This window comes from Pleurodeles waltl, chromosome 12 (assembly GCF_031143425.1).
Source record: "Pleurodeles waltl isolate 20211129_DDA chromosome 12, aPleWal1.hap1.20221129, whole genome shotgun sequence".
NCBI lineage: Eukaryota > Metazoa > Chordata > Amphibia > Caudata > Salamandridae > Pleurodeles > Pleurodeles waltl.
Window position 1 is genome coordinate 518,767,679 of NC_090451.1, and position 17,054 is coordinate 518,784,732.

Sequence of the window (17,054 nt, forward strand, 5' to 3'; positions counted from 1 at the left end):
CGGGCGGCCCCCTCGGAAAACGGGCCGCCCCCCCCCCCCCCCCCCCCGGGGGCATAATTAATAAAAATAAAAAAAGGTAGGTGCCCCCTGGGGGGGGGGGGGGGGCGCGATCGCGCCCCCCTCCCCCCAGGGGATTGTTTTGTTTTGTTTTTTTTAAATAATGAAAAAAAAAAAAAAAAAATGACAGGGGGTCGCCCGTCGGCAGGGTGACCCCCTGTGGGGGCAATTTTTTTTTTAGATGTTGTAGGGTTTCCCTGGGGGCCATTTTGGCCCCCAAGGAAACTATACAACAACTAAAAAAAATAGATCTATATATAGATCTATATTTATATATCTATGTAGATAGATATATCTATGTACATGGATATATCTATAGATATATCTATGTACATAGATATATATATATATATATATATATATATATATATATATATATATATATATATAGGTAGATCTATATATACCGAAGAGATTTATAAAGTGTGCTACTCACCTGTGAGGGTCTCAAGGCGCTTGGGGGGGGGGGCGGGGGGAGGGAAAGGGGCTGGGAGGTTCACTGTTCGAAAAGCCAGGTTTTGAGGCCCTTCCTGAAAAGAAGTAGGTTTTGGGTCTTGCGAAGGTGGGTTGTGAGGGCGTTCCAGGTTTTGGGTGCAAGGTAGGAGAAGGATCTGCCCCCGGTGGTGGTGTGTTTGATGCGGGGGACAGAGGCGAGAGAGAGGTCAGCTGAGCGGACGTTTTGTGTGGGGGTGTGGAAGGTGACTCTCGTTGAGGTAGGCAGGGCCTGTGTTGTGGAGTGATTTGTGTGCGAGGATGAGGATCTTGAAGGTGATCCTTTTGTCAATGGGGAGCCAGTGGAGGGATTTGAGGTGTGGAGAGATGTGTTCGTGTCGGCGGAGGTCGAGGATGAGTCGTGCTGCTGAGTTCTAGATGCGTGTAGTTTGCGCTTGAGTTTTAGAGTGGTGCCGGCGTAGAGGGCGTTTCCGTAATCAAGCCTGCTGCTGTGTGCGTGAGTGACAGTTTTTCTGGTCTCTGTGGGGATCCATTTGAATGTTTTTCAGTATACGGAGTGTGTTGAAGCATGAGGAGGTGAGAGCGTTGATTTGTTGGGTCATCGAGAGGGAGGAGTCTAGGATGATGCTGAGGTTGCGTGCGTGGTTGGCGGGGGTGGGTGCAGGGCCTAGCGTGGTGGGCCACCATGAGGGGTCCCAGGTGTTTTTGTGTGGGCCAAAGAGGATTATTTCGGTTTTGCTTGAGTTGAGTTTCAGGTGATTGGCTGTCATATATATATCACTTTTGTCAATATGTGTGTGGTTTCCCTGGGGGGAAAAGGGTCCGACTTGTCTAGTGGCAGTTTTAGTGCCATAAAGAAGCGCAGAAGGTTTATATGCCTACTGCAAAGAGCAAATCTGTATTTTATGTAAATAGCTGAGTACATTAGCAAAGTCTATGGAGAGATGAAGGGCACTTTTGCTGGGTGGTAATGAGGGAATCCGAGGAGGAGGGAGTGGGAGCACCAATAATGATTGTTGGACTGGGCGCAGGAGGTGCTAAAGACTGTGACGAATGGTATGTGACAAGGTGTTTTTTGAGTGTCTTGAAAGTACGTGCTGATTGAGGGAAGAAGCGCAGGTAAGGTGGCCTCTACTGTTGCACGTATCTCACACACCATCGATTTTGTGACTGTCTACGTAGGCTAGTGTTTTAGAGCAACAGTTTAGCCAATAGCAGAGATGGCATCTTGATGGATGACTGCTGCCTACACTCGGGTTATAGAGGACCGCTCTGACATAGGATCAGAGACTGAGACATCAGATACTGAGACAGCATCTGAGGGATAGGACAATGGCGCAGACTCTGGGAGTGATTTTTCAGTCAGAGGAGTCCCATTCGATAACTCCTCTTCCAGTACATTATGAGGGAGGTGATGAGGACAGTCCTGCTGTCCCTTCGCAAGCTGTTTGTGCAACTGGGTAATAGTGGGTTAGGTCAACCCAGAGAGCAGGTGAATGTGGCGGCAAGCAGAGAGAGAGTGCTCTCTTGGGAGCTCCCCAATTTAGTTCAGCCCCAAATTCCACCACCCAAATCATATTGTGGAGACATCAAAATTATCCATGGCAAAACAAACTGGTTTTGTAAGGCAGGCACCTGTGTTTTTGGTCCTGGATTCGGCGGCCATATAGAGAAACACACTAAACCCAAACATTTCTGGAAACTAGACATTCGGGGGAGTCCACAGAGGTGTGACTTGTGTGGCTTCCCCAAAGTTTTCTTACCCACGATACCCTGCAAAGCTGAAATGTTGAAAAAAAACTAAATGTTTCTCGCATTTCTGTCACACAAACTACAGGAATATGCTGGGATCCACAATATTCCTACCACCCAGTGACTCCTCACCTGTCCTGATAAAAACACTACCCCACTTGAGTGCCTACACCTAGTGTCTGTGTCAGGAATGGATCACCCCAGGGTCAACAGCTGCCTCACGTAAGGACCAACATTGACCGTTGTGTGATCTATTCCTGTCGCAGGCACCAGGCCTAACCACACAAGTGAGGTATCATTTTTATCGGGAGGCTTGGGGGAACGCTGGGTGGAAGGAAATTTGTGGCTCCTCTCAGATTCCAGAACTTTCTGTCACCGAAATGTGAGGAAAACTTGTTTTTTTAGCCACTTTTTGAGGTTTGCAAAGGATTCTGGGTAACAGAACCTGGTCAGAGCCCCGCGAGTCACCCCATCTTGGATTCCCCTAGGTCTCTAGTTTTCAAAAATGTACAGGTTTGGTAGGTTTCCCTAGGTGCCGGCTGAGCTAGAGGCCAAAATCTACAGGTAGGCACTTTGCAAAAAACAGCTCTGTTTTCTGTGATGTGTCCACGTTGTGTTTTGGGGCATTTCCTGTCGCGGGCGCTAGGCCTACCCACACAAGTGAGGTATCATTTTTATCGGGAGACTTGGGGGGACGCTGGGTGGAAGGAAATTTGAGGCTCCTCTCAGATTCCAGAACTTTCTGTCACCGAAATGTGAGGAAAACTTGTTTTTTTAGCCACTTTTTGAGGTTTGCAAAGGATTCTGGGTAACAGAACCTGGTCAGAGCCCCGCGAGTCACCCCATCTTGGATTCCCCTAGGTCTCTAGTTTTCAAAAATGTACAGGTTTGGTAGGTTTCCCTATGTGCCGGCTGAGCTAGAGGCCATAATCCACAGGTAGGCACTTTGCAAAAAAACACCTCTGTATTTTGTGAAAAAATGGGATGTGTCCACGTTGTGTTTTGGGGCATTTCCTGTCGCGGGCGCTAGGCCTACCCACACAAGTGAGGTATCATTTTTTTCGGGAGACTTGGGGGAACATAGAATAGCAAAACAAGTGTTATTGCCCCTTATCTTTCTCTACATTTTTTCCTTCCAAATATAAGAGAGTGTGTAAAAAAGACGTCTATTTGAGAAATGCCCTGCAATTCACATGCTAGTATGGGCACCTCGGAATTCAAAGATGTGCAAATAACCACTGCTCCTCAAAACCTTATCTTGATCCCATTTTGGAAATGCAAAGGTTTTCTTGATACCTCTTTTTCACTCCTCATATTTCAGCAAATGAATTGCTGTATACCCAGTATAGAATGAAAACCAACTGCAGGGTGCACCTCATTTATTGGCTCTGGGTACCTAGGGTTCTTGATGAACCTATAAGCCCTTTATATCCCCGCAACCAGAAGAGTCCAGCAGACAAAACGGTATATTGCTTTCAGAAATCTGACATCGCAGGAAAAAGTTACAGAGTAAAACATAAAGAAAAATGGCTGTTGTTTTCAGCTCAATTTCAATATTTTTTTATTTCAGCTGTTATTTTCTGTAGGAAAACCTTGTAGGATCTACACAAATGACCCCTTGCTGAATTCAGAATTTTGTCTAGTTTTCAGAAATGTTTAGCTTTCCGGGATCCAGCATTGGTTTCACACCCATTCCTGTCACTAACTGGAAGGAGGTTGAAAGCACCAAAAATAGTAAAAATGGGGTATGTCCCAGTAAAATGCCAAATTTGTGTTGGAAAATGTGGTTTTCTGATTCAAGTCTGCCCGTTCCTGAAAGGTGGGGAGATAGTGATTTCAGCACCAGAAACCTTTTGTTGATGGCATTTTCAGGGAAAAAACCACAAGCCTTCTTCGGCGGCCCTTTTTTCCCATTTTTTTGGAAAAAACTAAATTTTCACTGTATTTTGGCTATTTTCTTGGTCTCCTCCAGGGTAAACCACAAACTCTGGGTACCATTAGAATCCCTAGGATGTTGGAAAAAAAGGACGCAAATTTGGCGTGGTTAGCTTATGTGGACAAAAAGTTATGAAGCCCTAAGCGCGAACTACCCCAAATAGCCAAAAAAGGGCTCAGCACTGGGGGGGAAAAGGCCCAGCAGCTAAGGGGTTAAATGAGGAAAACACAACTATAATACACATTCAAGTAGGAAAAAAAAAATGTTTCCCGTTTGTTGTTTTTTTTTTATATAACTAGCAACACATTGGAACGTTGGTGTTTCGACCTCAATGACACTAATGGTATCTGCCAGTTATATTAAAAAGGTGCTTAAAGCACAAAGTTAGTCAGATATAGCAGTTACAGCCACTGGGAAGTCCTAAATTCTATGTCAGGACTGGAGGCTTTCTCTTTACTGAAAGAACACAGCAGACGACAAACGTTAAAAACCGAAAAACTACATAACCCAACATTCCTAATAGTCCACTCTAACCAATCCCTGGTCTACAGTCCATATAAATGTCCTTGAAGCCTTAGTCATTCCTCTTTCTTTGCTGCTTGCATGCAGCCTCTAGTTAAGAACCCAGTTGATTACATTGTGTTTTTGTCTTTTATGGTTGTTTTTATTGTGGCCGTGGAGTGTGAGCAGGGGTCGAATAGCGCTTGGTAATTGCTCTTGCCTTTATTGTATGCGGTGCTCGCCTCCGTTTACCCTTTTGTGGTTTTGGGTTGCGGTGAGCGCAGAAGCTTCTCTGAGTTTCGGGACACCCTGCAGGACATCCCGGTACTCGGTGGGCTGTTTTTCAGCTTTTCAGTAAGCTGTACAAGCGCTGGAATTGAGAGGCTAGTCCTCTCGATTTCACACTGCGCGCTTGCATGGACAAGGTCTGGGTTTTTTTGGACTCCGGGGCTCGTCGCCAAAGACGCGTGTGTGCGTATCTTGCTACAGTTAACTCCTGAGAACGCCTGACGGGGCGGTAAATGAGCTAAAGGGCTTTGCCTTAGGGAATCTGCTGCAGGTGCTCCCTCTTCTTCTTATTGGGCCATTTTGAGAGTGGTTCTCTCAATTTTGATTGGTGTTTCTCCATTTGAATACCTGCAGGGGCTGATTCCCCCCTATGGAACTCCTTGTCTCTTTATCTCTGGTGAGACGGCATATTATGCAGATGAGTATCCTTTCATGAGGATGCCGCAGAGTAATATGAAAATCAGATGGAGAAAAGATTGGTGCAGGCCCTGGGTCATCATGTACAGGACTCTGTGAATCAAGCCCTTATAAAGCCTTTGAAGCCCTTTACTCAGCCCCTAGTGCGTTTTGGGCGAAGGGAACTGATGGGCAGACCCTCTGATGATGGGTTGACGGATAATCAGGTTCCGGATACGAGTCAAACCCAATGGGTTCCCAGAGGACCTAGATCCTTTATCTCAGATGGCTTCCTCGGTCCTTAGAGACCATGAATATGACCAGGATCTCTCCGAGACACCTAGAGGATTGTCCTCTCAGGGACTGATTCGTCCTGATGAATCTCTTTCTTCCGCTTCCCTCTCCTCTGACTCTGAGAAAACCAGGGAGGAGCCTAAAGTGTCCGGTAAATGGAAACACAAATCACATCACTCAGCTGAGGAGACAGTGGTTCAGAGGAACCTATTTATTGATCCAGAGTATTATTCACCCCCGATCCACCGAATGGGTGCCCTCTGTAGAGGTAGCGCAATATTTCCAAGAGAGGCTGCGCAAGAATTTTGAAAAGGATGTGTGCAACACATTGCACTGGAGTGCCCACGTCCTTCCCTGACTGGTAAAGTGGCAGACACTCCAGAGTTAGACCCTAGTATGGCCACTTTTCTGAAGAAGTTCACAGAGAATACTAAAAAGGGACTGGACCGAGCCTGGAGAGGCTGTCAGGATAAGCTTTTATACCTTTCAGGGCCTCTCACGAAGATTCTTGAGCTTGCGGTATAGGCCAAGGAAGATAATACACCCCTCGACCCGGAGGCAGTTCGGGAGTGGGCTCAAAGAGCCATTTGTCTTCTGGGTAACGACAATTGTGCCAAGTCCACCAAACGGCACAAGTCATTTTTGGTGGCCTCTCAGAGCCAGGTTCGATGGCTAATGGCCTCTTATTTGAAGCTCTGGAGACATATGTTTTAAAGATCTTGATAAATATGTGTCCACATTTTCCCCCCTGGACAAGACTCAAACCTCCATGAAAAAGGCTTTTTTTTCCCAGGGCCGGACGTAATAGAGGCCGAGCGCCAGGGCGTGGATTCCATCAGGCCTCCTCCCACATACTCACAAAGGGGCCATGGCTCCTACTAATCCTCTTCAGGTTTCCACCCCTCCCACAGGAGAGGTAGCGGTCGTCCCAATCAAGGCAGAAATACTTGAACAACCCAGACTTGGCAGCAACAGGTGAGGATCATTCCCTTTTCCGAAGTATATTTGGGGGGCAGAATAAAAGAGCACTTGCAGACCTGGAGGCAAATTTCTCAGGATCCCGGGATTCTTCAAACTGTACTGGGTTACCAATTAGAGTTTTATTCCCCTCCCAGGCAGTCATTCCGCCTCCTCTATGTTTTTCCCCAAACAGAGAGCAATTTCATAGACGTCGAAGTTGCTTCTCTTCTACAAAAGCAAGCGATAGTCACTACAAATTTGCATCCATCAGGGTTTGTCAGCACGAGCTTTCTCATGCAAAAGAAAGGAGGAGGGTACTGCTTGGTTCTCAATCTCAGGGAGTTCAATTCCTTTATAGTATACTGCCATTTCAAAATAGATAGTATCCATCTTTTGAGGGATCTGTTGCAAGAAGGGGATTGGCTAGTCCATCTAGACCTCAAAGATGCCTATTTGACAGCACCAATCTTCGCATCACATTGCAGATTATTGCAATTTGGTTGGTGGAACCAGTGGTTCGAGTTTGCAGTCCTTCCCTTCAGTCTCATCAGCCCTATGGTGTTTTACCAAATTGCTGCATCCTGTAGTACAATCTCTGCAAGAGAAAGGCATACGGCTAATTATTCATCTAGTCATTCTAATTATGGCACACACCAAAGATTTAGTTCTCGTTCATCTATGTTGGGCCATTCAGATCTTGCAAGATGTGGGGTTTCTGATAAATTCAGACAAATCCATCATCGTTCCCTTACAATGCATAGAATTCTTAGGCTTCCAAGTCAATTCTGTCAAAGCACAGGTAAAACTTCCTCTGTCAAAAAAGTCTATGATCAAGAAAGCGTTACGGAGAGCCCTTGCATCTCTGAGTATATCATTTAGGACTCTGGCTAGATTGGTAGGGCTTCTAGCTTCTTCTATACAGGCAATTTTTCCTGGTCCCGTACATTACAGGGCCCTTCAGCGATAAAAGGTTCTACATCTTCGCAGAGGCCTGAGCTATGCCTTTAACATCAGATCAGATATCGGTGATGGCAGGATACATTACTGGACGTTCCAATGTGATAGCGGACTGGAACTCTCGGTTGGTTTTTGAAGGACGGCAGCAACTGGATGCTTCACCAGTCTGTATTCTTGACACTTACGAATCATTGGGGAAAGTGTGCAATAGACTTCTTTGCGTCTCGCCTCAATTCTCAACTTCCCCTCTTTTACAGTTGGAGACCAGATCTGTCAGCTCTTGCGACAGACACTTTCCTTCAGGTCTGGATGACCTCTCTATCATATGCCATTCTCCATGATTCAGAGGGTGCTCTCTCAGGTCCAGAGACAGGGGGCGGAGATAATTTTGATAACACCTCTATGAAGGGCTCAGTCGTGGTTCCCGGTGGCGATGTCACTATCTTGTGCCCCTCCGATTCTTCTGCCGTGGTTCCCCTCTTTACTTCTAGATCCGGGTCTCCTCCCTCATCCTCTAATATTACAGGGGCTGTTGTCCCTCATGGCCTAGAGACATTCAGGTGACGTTAGCTTCTCTTGAAACATTAGGCATTTGCTATCTTCTTCTTGTCCCAGTCGTGAGCACCTTCCACTCATAAAAGATATGAGGCTTCTTGGAAGCGATGGATGGGTTGGTGCGGTGAACGTAGTATTGATCCCCTGGGGGCCCACATTAGCACGATTATAATTTTTCTTTTTTAATCGGATTTGGCCACACAAGTCTTAGCTTATAGGACTATCAATAATTTTAGATCTGCACTTTCTGCTGGACATCCTCATATTGAAGGCAAACCAGTGGGTGAGCAACCCTTTAGTTTGCAAACTTTTGAGGGGGATCAGGATGGTCAAACCCCTTCAGCCGAAATATTCAGTTTAATGGGAGGTCAATATTGTGCTTCGTTTTCTTCTTTTCTTCTAAATTGGCCTTGTAATGAAGATTTATCTCGTAAGCAATTGTCAGCCAAACTTACTGTATTATTGTGTCTTATTTCATGCAGAAGAGTATGATGTGAGAGCCCTTGATTTAGCAGGTAGAGTATTTACTCCTTCGGGGGTTACCTTTTCCATGTCAAGGTGTACTAAGACTGCTTCCAGATGTGTATCTTATCCAGCTTTTCCACATCATCCTAAATTATGTGTTGTAAAATGCATTAAGGCATATGAAGATTGTACTAGGGAATTTCGCAAAGATGCGAGGACAATTACTCATCGCCTTGCAGAAACTATTTTCTCCCAGTCTCCTCTGCCACATTGGCTAGAAGGGTTAAATGGTTGTTAGATGAAGCAGGTATTGTTGTTTCTTCCTTTGGGGCACACTCAGTGAAAGGTGCTATGGCTTCTAAATCTTTTGGGGTTGGTTCACGGTTAGAAGACATTTTGAATCCTGCAGATTGGTCTTCTGATAGTACATTTAAGGTGTTTTATCATAATCTATTGTGGATGTAGCTTTGGTGGTGGTGGATCATCTTTGAAGTAGCATAATCCGAAGCCTCCGGTCCGGACATAGAATAAAATGAATTTCTAGCTATCGCGTCAAGAATTTTCAATTCTACTAAGGACACAGAGGTAAGGATTATCCCACCCTTATTTCAGTAAGTATTTAAGGTATATGTTTGGTATTTACTTCATACGTGAAGTTATCAATATCTGTGATGCATATTTGATATGTGTATAATCTGATTTCCCTCCCCTTTTTACGCATTCTATATGAGATATCAGTCTGTTTTTTCTCTATTAGGTTCTGATGACAAAGGTGCATAAGGATTCCATGTGTCAGTGATCAGAGCGTTGGACAGTTACCAGTTGGATCCAAGCTGATGATGTGGACTGGATTGAAGATTTGTTTTCTTAATCAGGTTGTTTTGTTTTGTTATGGCAAAGAAAGAGGAAGGACTAAGGCTTTAAGGACATTTATATGGACTGTAGACCAGGGATTGGTTAGAGTGGACTATTGGGAATGTTGGGTTATGTAGTTTTTTGGTTGTTTGAATGTTTGTTGGCTACTGGGTTCTTTCAGTAAAGAAAGAGAAAGCCTAATCCTCACCTCCGTGTCATTAATAGAATTGAAAATTCTTAACGCAATAGCTAGATTTTCTTTTGTTGTTTTGGACATTTGTCCTATCCTAAATTGTGAACGGTGGATATTGTGTTTTTCCAGCAAGCTTAACCGCTTAGTTCTCAAGGTAGGGCTAGAACACAAGGCTAGTATCTAATTCTTTTGTGTAATTCTCAGAGCTGGGAGCACTGAAATATTTTCATTTGCTCCAGATCCAATTAATGACCTGTGTCAGTCAGTTTTTTATGCTTCTATCCTTCCATGAGAAAGTGCTCTGACAAGGAATGTTACAAAAAACAAAACGTATTTATCGTCTCCAGGTGTAAACCCTTGAAAAACCAAGGCATTGTTTACATGCAGACTATTACCCACACATCTTAACACATGTTCGGCTAACATCAACTCTATTTAAAAAGCACTGGCCATTCCAAGAGCAGAACATTCTTTAAAATGCCCTTCCGATCTGGAGCAACCAACAAGGTCAACCAAGCACCTCTCATTGCTGCCCCGCAATCGTGATTAAGGAATTCCCTAGTGGCTTGAGAAATCAAGAAGGTAAGTCTGTGGATCTAGAACTACTCCAGACAAAGGATTGCATGTTTTTCGAGAGAAATGCCCATCATACTCTTAGGATTGCCTCCACAAACAGATCATCACCTACAGATGCACTTATAACGTCCATAGTATAAAACAGGTGCAGAAATACATACGAATGTGACCTGAGGACACTGAACTTAATATCTCATCAGAAAAAGCTAAACAATCAATTGAAGAAGACAATTTTAACAAACAAATAGCTTTCCTTTGTACATGTGGCATGAGGCCTTTTCAGAACACATCGCCAAATGTGCCTTGCTCATCTTAATCTGAACACCTCCACCCCCCACCCCAATGCCATCAAGAAGGCGTTGATCCTTCCTCTCCATGAATTCCAAAGCTGCTTGTTTGTTTGTTTGACTAAAGGGAAGGCAGAGGGCACTACACATATCAACCTCTTTATAAACCAATAGGATGCCCTCCAAACAGAGGAGCCTGTGGTGAGCAAAGCAACGGCAATGCACCTCTAGGCTAAGAAACAAGGTACCCCAGTTGGTGGTGAGGGGGGGGGGGGGGATCACTTTATTCACATTAATTTCCACAAATAGACATACTGCCCTTTAAGCAGAACAGTGAGGGAAAGTGCTGACACAGTATAGTTGCCGTATCACAGTGTGTTTCTAAGTGACTGAGGACTGCACTAAAGACATTGTCAAATGATAGCGAGTACCAAGATGCCCTGCGTTTTTGAAAAACTCAGGCCTAGCTTTCTCTGATGGACCTTTGCTATCATCGGACACACAATACAAGGAAAAGACAAGCATGGATTACGTTTAAAATTTGTTTTTTTGTATCTGACAGTGAAAAACGATTCTAACAGCACTGAGAAATTAAGGTTCCAGCTAAATAGGTCATGGCAATCTTTCCTATTCTTCATAATTAAAGAGACAACCACATCACTATACTGTAAACGCACGCAAAAGTTATTGTCAAATGCTTACTAATACCGCCATCTAGCATGTTTCTAAAGAGTCGGTCTTAAGAATAGGGTATTATCATCAGTTCTAAGAAATCACATGGCCCAGCCAGATCCAAGGTGTTACATAAACTCCTTGAGAATGCTAACAGGGAAATAATAGGAGGGCGGCTAATTTACTTAATCTGTAGTGCGTTTAGGATCAGGGAATAAAGGCTTCTGGGATGAAGGTCATTTATGAAGCTTTCTATGCAAGAATCATTACTAATGAATTTACTTCAAAGCTTCGCACTATAGGTCGGTACTAAGCAAGACAGTTCTTTATAACCACCTCTTTTTGTCTTGATATATATATATATATATATATATACACATATACACACACACGCACACATATATATACACACACACATTTTTCATACATGGATGCGGTGTGCTGACTTGGCTTTCTACCTTCAGAGGATACAATTGACAAAAACATTGAAATGTACTTGCCGTTGAACTTAAATGCATTTGGTGAGACTGAATATAATCTCAATTGATATTCTGTTTATTGTACTATAAGTTTGATACAACACACCAATGCTGGCATTCATCAGATAAAAGGCCTGGCCCACATTCTTTTGCAGAAAATTAAAATAATCACAAAAACTTTACAACAAGAAAAATGCTGGACTTTGCAGAAGCTCCAGACAAAACTTCTGTTTTGAGAAGGTTATTTGGTGATACGCAGAACATTTTTATTTGTGAGGCTGTGGTGCCTGGTTTAATTTCAGTACCAATCTGCTAATCAAACTGTGTTCTAAGTTTTGGTTACATCTATTCTTTTGGAGAAAGGACGTCAGCTTTGACCTACCACTTGTGAACTCTAGAAAGCTGTGCTGCAACTTTTATCTTTCTTGAGAAACTATGAGACTGAATCATAATCTTCACAAGTGTACAGGGTTCTGTTCTGAACCAGTTCAAGAAGACACAAGGTATTTTGGAGAACTGGAACAGAAAGAAGGGATGAACCTCAGCATATCAGAAGGAAGGAAAATTCTGGATAAGTCAAAACAAATACAGATGTGTCACGAAGGTTCAGCAAATGTACAAGGATGTGTTGCTACCAGTTTAGGGCTACTACGCCCAAATCATTGTTAGTGCTTCAGGGTAGCCAAGTGCCCTTAACATGCAAATACATTACAGCAATTACACAATATTGTTCTATTGCAAGTGCAGCATGTAAAATGGAAGGTGCTTGGGGGTGCATTACGTTTTACTACAAGACCTGCAACAAAGCCTCAGCCGTACCCAGCTAAGAGACAACATCCTACGTTAGCGCATCGATTAAGCATTTCGCGTGTTGAACCCTATAAATACCACAATATACCTTTTTGGAGAGCAGGTTTTTCTTAAATGCACCTCCACCACTCAGATCTGGGCCTATAAACATGTACCCTTGTGTTTGTTGGGCAGTGTTTTGGAAGCCACAAATTCCATATGAAGCAGCAGCAGAACAAAGTGCTTCAATCTCTCCCCCTGCTTGAGTTCATATGCTTAACTTTAAAACATCATTGCACCTTTCATTATTATTGATATTGGCACGCTTCACAGAAATGGTATGTGCTTAGCTTGCCTTGTGGCTACAGTCCACACCTTTCTCAGTCTTCTGTATTAGCAAACTTCCTCTTCTTATAGTTCTGAACCAGGCAAGAGGCAGTGATTTGGGCTGCCTTTCCCCTCTCCCAGCTCTGGAAATCATTGAGTCCCTTCTGTCCAGCTTGGAACAAGGCCCGTTCCAGCTCATCAAGCCGTGCCACTAGTGTTGATGTGTCCTCATTGTATGCATTCTGGGAAGAATCCATGATTCGGCGGAACCTTCCAACAAATGTCTGGCAAAAAAGGGAATAAAGATTGATTACCAAGGATGCCCAGATAAACAATAAAACAACCACACGTAAACACTCCATCAGTAATGATTGATATTTCAATAAGAGACCACGGTTAGCAGCTTGTGAAGAGGCTGACAACGCAAGTGACTCATCCAATCAGGCCATATGGAAAACATCACTCTTTTACTGCGGTAAGGCAAGTTTTAAGAGGCAACATAGCCTGGTCCCTATGCAGAATTCGCAGTCTGAATAAGTATCCTTGTCCTTAAAATAAATTATGAACGAATTTAGTTAAAGCAAAGGGTCTGCTTTAGATAATGGCGAACAAGTTACTCCATCACAAAAATGATGGATATCCAGTTCGTCGAAATCTAAATCTCAACAGATCCTATGAGATTTAGATTTCGGCAGATGGGATATCCATCACTGCTGTGATGGAGTAACTCCTCCGCCAAACTCTAAATCAGGTCCCAAGACTGAAGTTTACTGCAGAACAAAACCTGCAGTGAGAACAGTAAATATAATTTACAGTTAGCTTTTTTATTTTCAGTATATCAGAGAAGGAAGAATTCAAACTTACTAACTGTAATGCGAAAATGCCACTATGTTAGTGGTCACATATGTGGTAATTCTGCACATTTCCAGTATGTTTAACTTCATGGAGCCTCTCACAGAACCTCATAGAAATCAGTAATACCATCCACTAACGAACTTCCTAATGGAGAACCAGTAGAAGTTAGACCGTAGGATAAAGCTTCAGCATCGAAATGCATACCTGTATTCGTGTCTTGTACAGAAACATCGGAGATGATCTCTCTTTACCATCTGTGTGGCAGTGGCTCTATGGTTCCAGTGTCTGGCTGAGCGAGAAGACCAGACACAAAAAGTAATAGGACCCTCACATGGTAATGCAGACAGAAAAGCTCTGAAGGAGCCACCAAAGGTTCAGATGGACAAAGCTTTGAAGGAGCCCTTTTCAACACCAAAGACAGCGATGTTTGTCTTGGTATTGGTATTAACAAGGGTCTCATAGAAAACAGGAGTGGATAGAGTGGTGACTGAACCAGATCTTCCACTGAAATAATGAGCATTATTACTGTTGGGCACACTGGCAAATACACATGAATTGAAATTCAAAGCTGCCACTTATTGGCTTAAAACGGTCTTGCATCAATGCTGAAATAAGAGATAACATCAACTGCATAGTCACCAGTGTTTGCCTTGCAGTGGCAAATGGGGTTTGTGTTTCGGCATCAATCTGAAGGAAATTTCACTCTAGATGGAGAATAAATTGGGACAGTACCAATTTATGTATGTCAAAGAGAGTAGCTTGAATGGTGACAGCTATTATGCCTCTTCTCCAACCTGGGTCCCTCACTACTGGAGTCGTTAGGGTAGAGAGCATGTTAGCAGTGAAAGATATCTTTCCTGACTGCCCTTTTGCGTGCCTTGTTCACCTCCTTGGATCCTAGTCGGGTGCAGACCCAATGTTTGAGCACATATTGGCCCGTTTTGACAAAATTCACTCCTTTGTGGATGGGAAGCGGGTCAGCAGATTGATTTATTTTCAAAGTTTATCAGAGGCTGCTTATTCACACAGCAAAAGCATTGCACGAAAAGCAAAGTCATGTTTGGGAGGACTTGGGTGTACTACATGTTGTGGCTGGGAAGCCTTTACCGTGCAGTATACTCACAAATACCATCCTGGGTCCAGTTAGGTACGTTTATTTAACATGAACTCAACCCTGGGTAGCTGTTGCTTCAAGAAGTAAGACGGAGCAAAGGAACAGCGTTTAAAATATTTAACAGCACCGGACAGAATAAGAAAGTCACAAGACACGAAAGAAACAAGACACCAATTTATAAAAATAAAGCATATTTTTATTCATTTTTAGAGACCTTAATCATCAAAATCCACCAGAGGGCTCCAGGGATACATATTTTAGAAATAACATTTTTATTTCAGATGCAAACAAGCATTGTCCAACAAAACTTTGGAAACTTTTGAAAAGTTTGTAAAAGTTCAGCAACTCTGGCCTGACTTGAGTGACAAAGTCTGGCAGAACAGAGGGCCAGAAAATATACTTTGGACAGTTACCTAGCCACCAGATTATTTTTAGAGCAAGATCCCAACTTTAGAGGGCGACTACCACATAGGATAATGGAGTGGGCCTGGTGCTGAGAAATGCAGGTTCAAGGACTCTCCTGATGCTGCTGGGTTGGCCGGGGTGAAGTCCAGTCGAGTCCTTGGCACCACAAGTGAGTGGGGGCAACTGTCCACATACCTCAGGGTCCCTTGAAGTCCTCTTCTCAGGGTTCCAAGGGCAGCAAAGCAGACCTTGCACTTTTGCAACACAGCTGTCATGGTGTAAGTCTTCGGTGAAGGCAGCTGGTGTCCCCCTTGGTCGGCGAACATGGTCACAACCAACACCCACGGGTATAGCAGACACGGGTGCACCTTTTGGCTATCGCAAAATTGTCCTTTGGGGTGCCCAGAGTCCGGCAGCAGCAAAATGTCTGCAGTGGCTACCAGAGATGTGACTTGGGCTCTTTTTGCTTTAATGTCCCAAGTGCCGATCTGGGAGGTCAGCCAACTGACCCTTAAAGTCTCTGCTTCAGACTGGAGCTGGAAATCAGATTTTCCCCAAGCCAGACATACAGAACAGGATCCAAACTCTGCTAGTTCAAAATGCAGCAGGTGCAATCACTCTAGTGTTGTGGCCTCTCAGAGTGCTTCCAACGGATGCAAAGTGGTCTTCTTATCCTCCTTCCAAATCAAGCAAGTACTGAGGGTCACTGTGTCGGTGGTGCCATATTTATCACAGGAAAGTGGCCCGAGGGAACCATGCGTTCACTAGCTTACGGGCTACTGAGTTCCCTCCTACCTAGTGTCGAAGTTCCTGTGATATGTGGCATTTGCCTATCGGCAAATATCACATTCTTGCCCTCTTCAAGATGGCATGACCCTTCCTGGGTCGTCAGGCACAAGGTAGCCCACACTCGAGGTGTGGCTACCTGAAGGCTACACACCCACAGTAAGACAGGTTTGGGTTTAGGGGGTGGCCCATCACAGGTGTCTTCCCCTTTTAAGCATGCCTCTGGGCTACAACCCCCCCATCCCTCTCCCACCTTGTTTATCTCCCCTCCTCCTGCTGCTCTCTATCCCCTCTAGCCTCCAGAGTGGCCAACCTGGCAGAGAAGGTGACATCTCGCTGCTGCAGCAACTGCCTTTGTTCCGGAGCCTGGTAGTCGTTCACATCTCCCCAGGCCGTCAAAGCTGTCTGAATTTGTGCCCCTTTTTGAGGCTACCGGATGAGCAGAGCACAGAGTGGCAACTTTCTAAAACTTGCCTACCTTTCCTAGTGATATTAATTTCGACATTGACATCAGGTCGCATATAATGCAACGATTAATTTGACACCTTACATGACCTAGGTTGGTAGTCCCAGTCAAAAGTTAACCGGGCTGGAATGCCACCCGGTAACCCTGTGTTAGCCAATGGGGCTACCAACTTTACCCACAGCAAAACAACAATCTGGAAGTGTTGCTTTTATGACATATGAGAAAATATGCCTTACTTAACAAAATACAGATCCCTACCATAGGGCTCCATAGGCTTTTCTCTGGGGAGACATACATAATGTTAAGGGATAAGGTGGCTTTAACATTGGTCTGAATGTCGAACTGGCATTGAAAGAGGGAAAAGCTAAAGAGAGGACCAATCATTCCAGTGGAGTTTCCAGCTTCTGTTCAAAAACCAAGAACCAAACAGCATTTCTGATAGGGACACTTGTAAATCACCTGAGGGGTCTGTGGTACAGATTCAGGCATCTTGCAGGAATATAAAACTAGTGCTCATGGCAGGTCCCAGTCAGTCCGTCATGTCCAAGCTGGCCCTAAAGGTATTTTGGTGTGTCTTGGAATGTATGATCACTAAAAAAAAGTTGAAAATGTACTTGTGAGAAGGGCAAGAGTAAA

At 44.1% G+C, this 17,054-nt stretch overlaps 1 protein-coding gene across 3 annotated transcripts in view; it reads right to left on the minus strand.

Moving 5' to 3' along the window:
• The window catches only part of GINS3 (GINS complex subunit 3), a 104,766-nt gene that overhangs the window by 42,033 nt on the left and 45,679 nt on the right, over positions 1-17,054 (minus strand). For 2 of the 3 annotated variants that reach the window (XR_011199910.1, XR_011199911.1), the window contains exon 3: positions 12,841-13,076. Coding sequence is in view for 1 of the 3 variants with exons in the window: in XM_069217409.1 (XP_069073510.1) it covers positions 12,846-13,076 (231 nt within the window). In the remaining 2 variants the exon portion in view is untranslated. Of the gene's footprint in view, positions 1-11,731; positions 13,077-17,054 lie in introns of those variants that run through there. The other variant, XM_069217409.1, reaches the window with a different exon arrangement.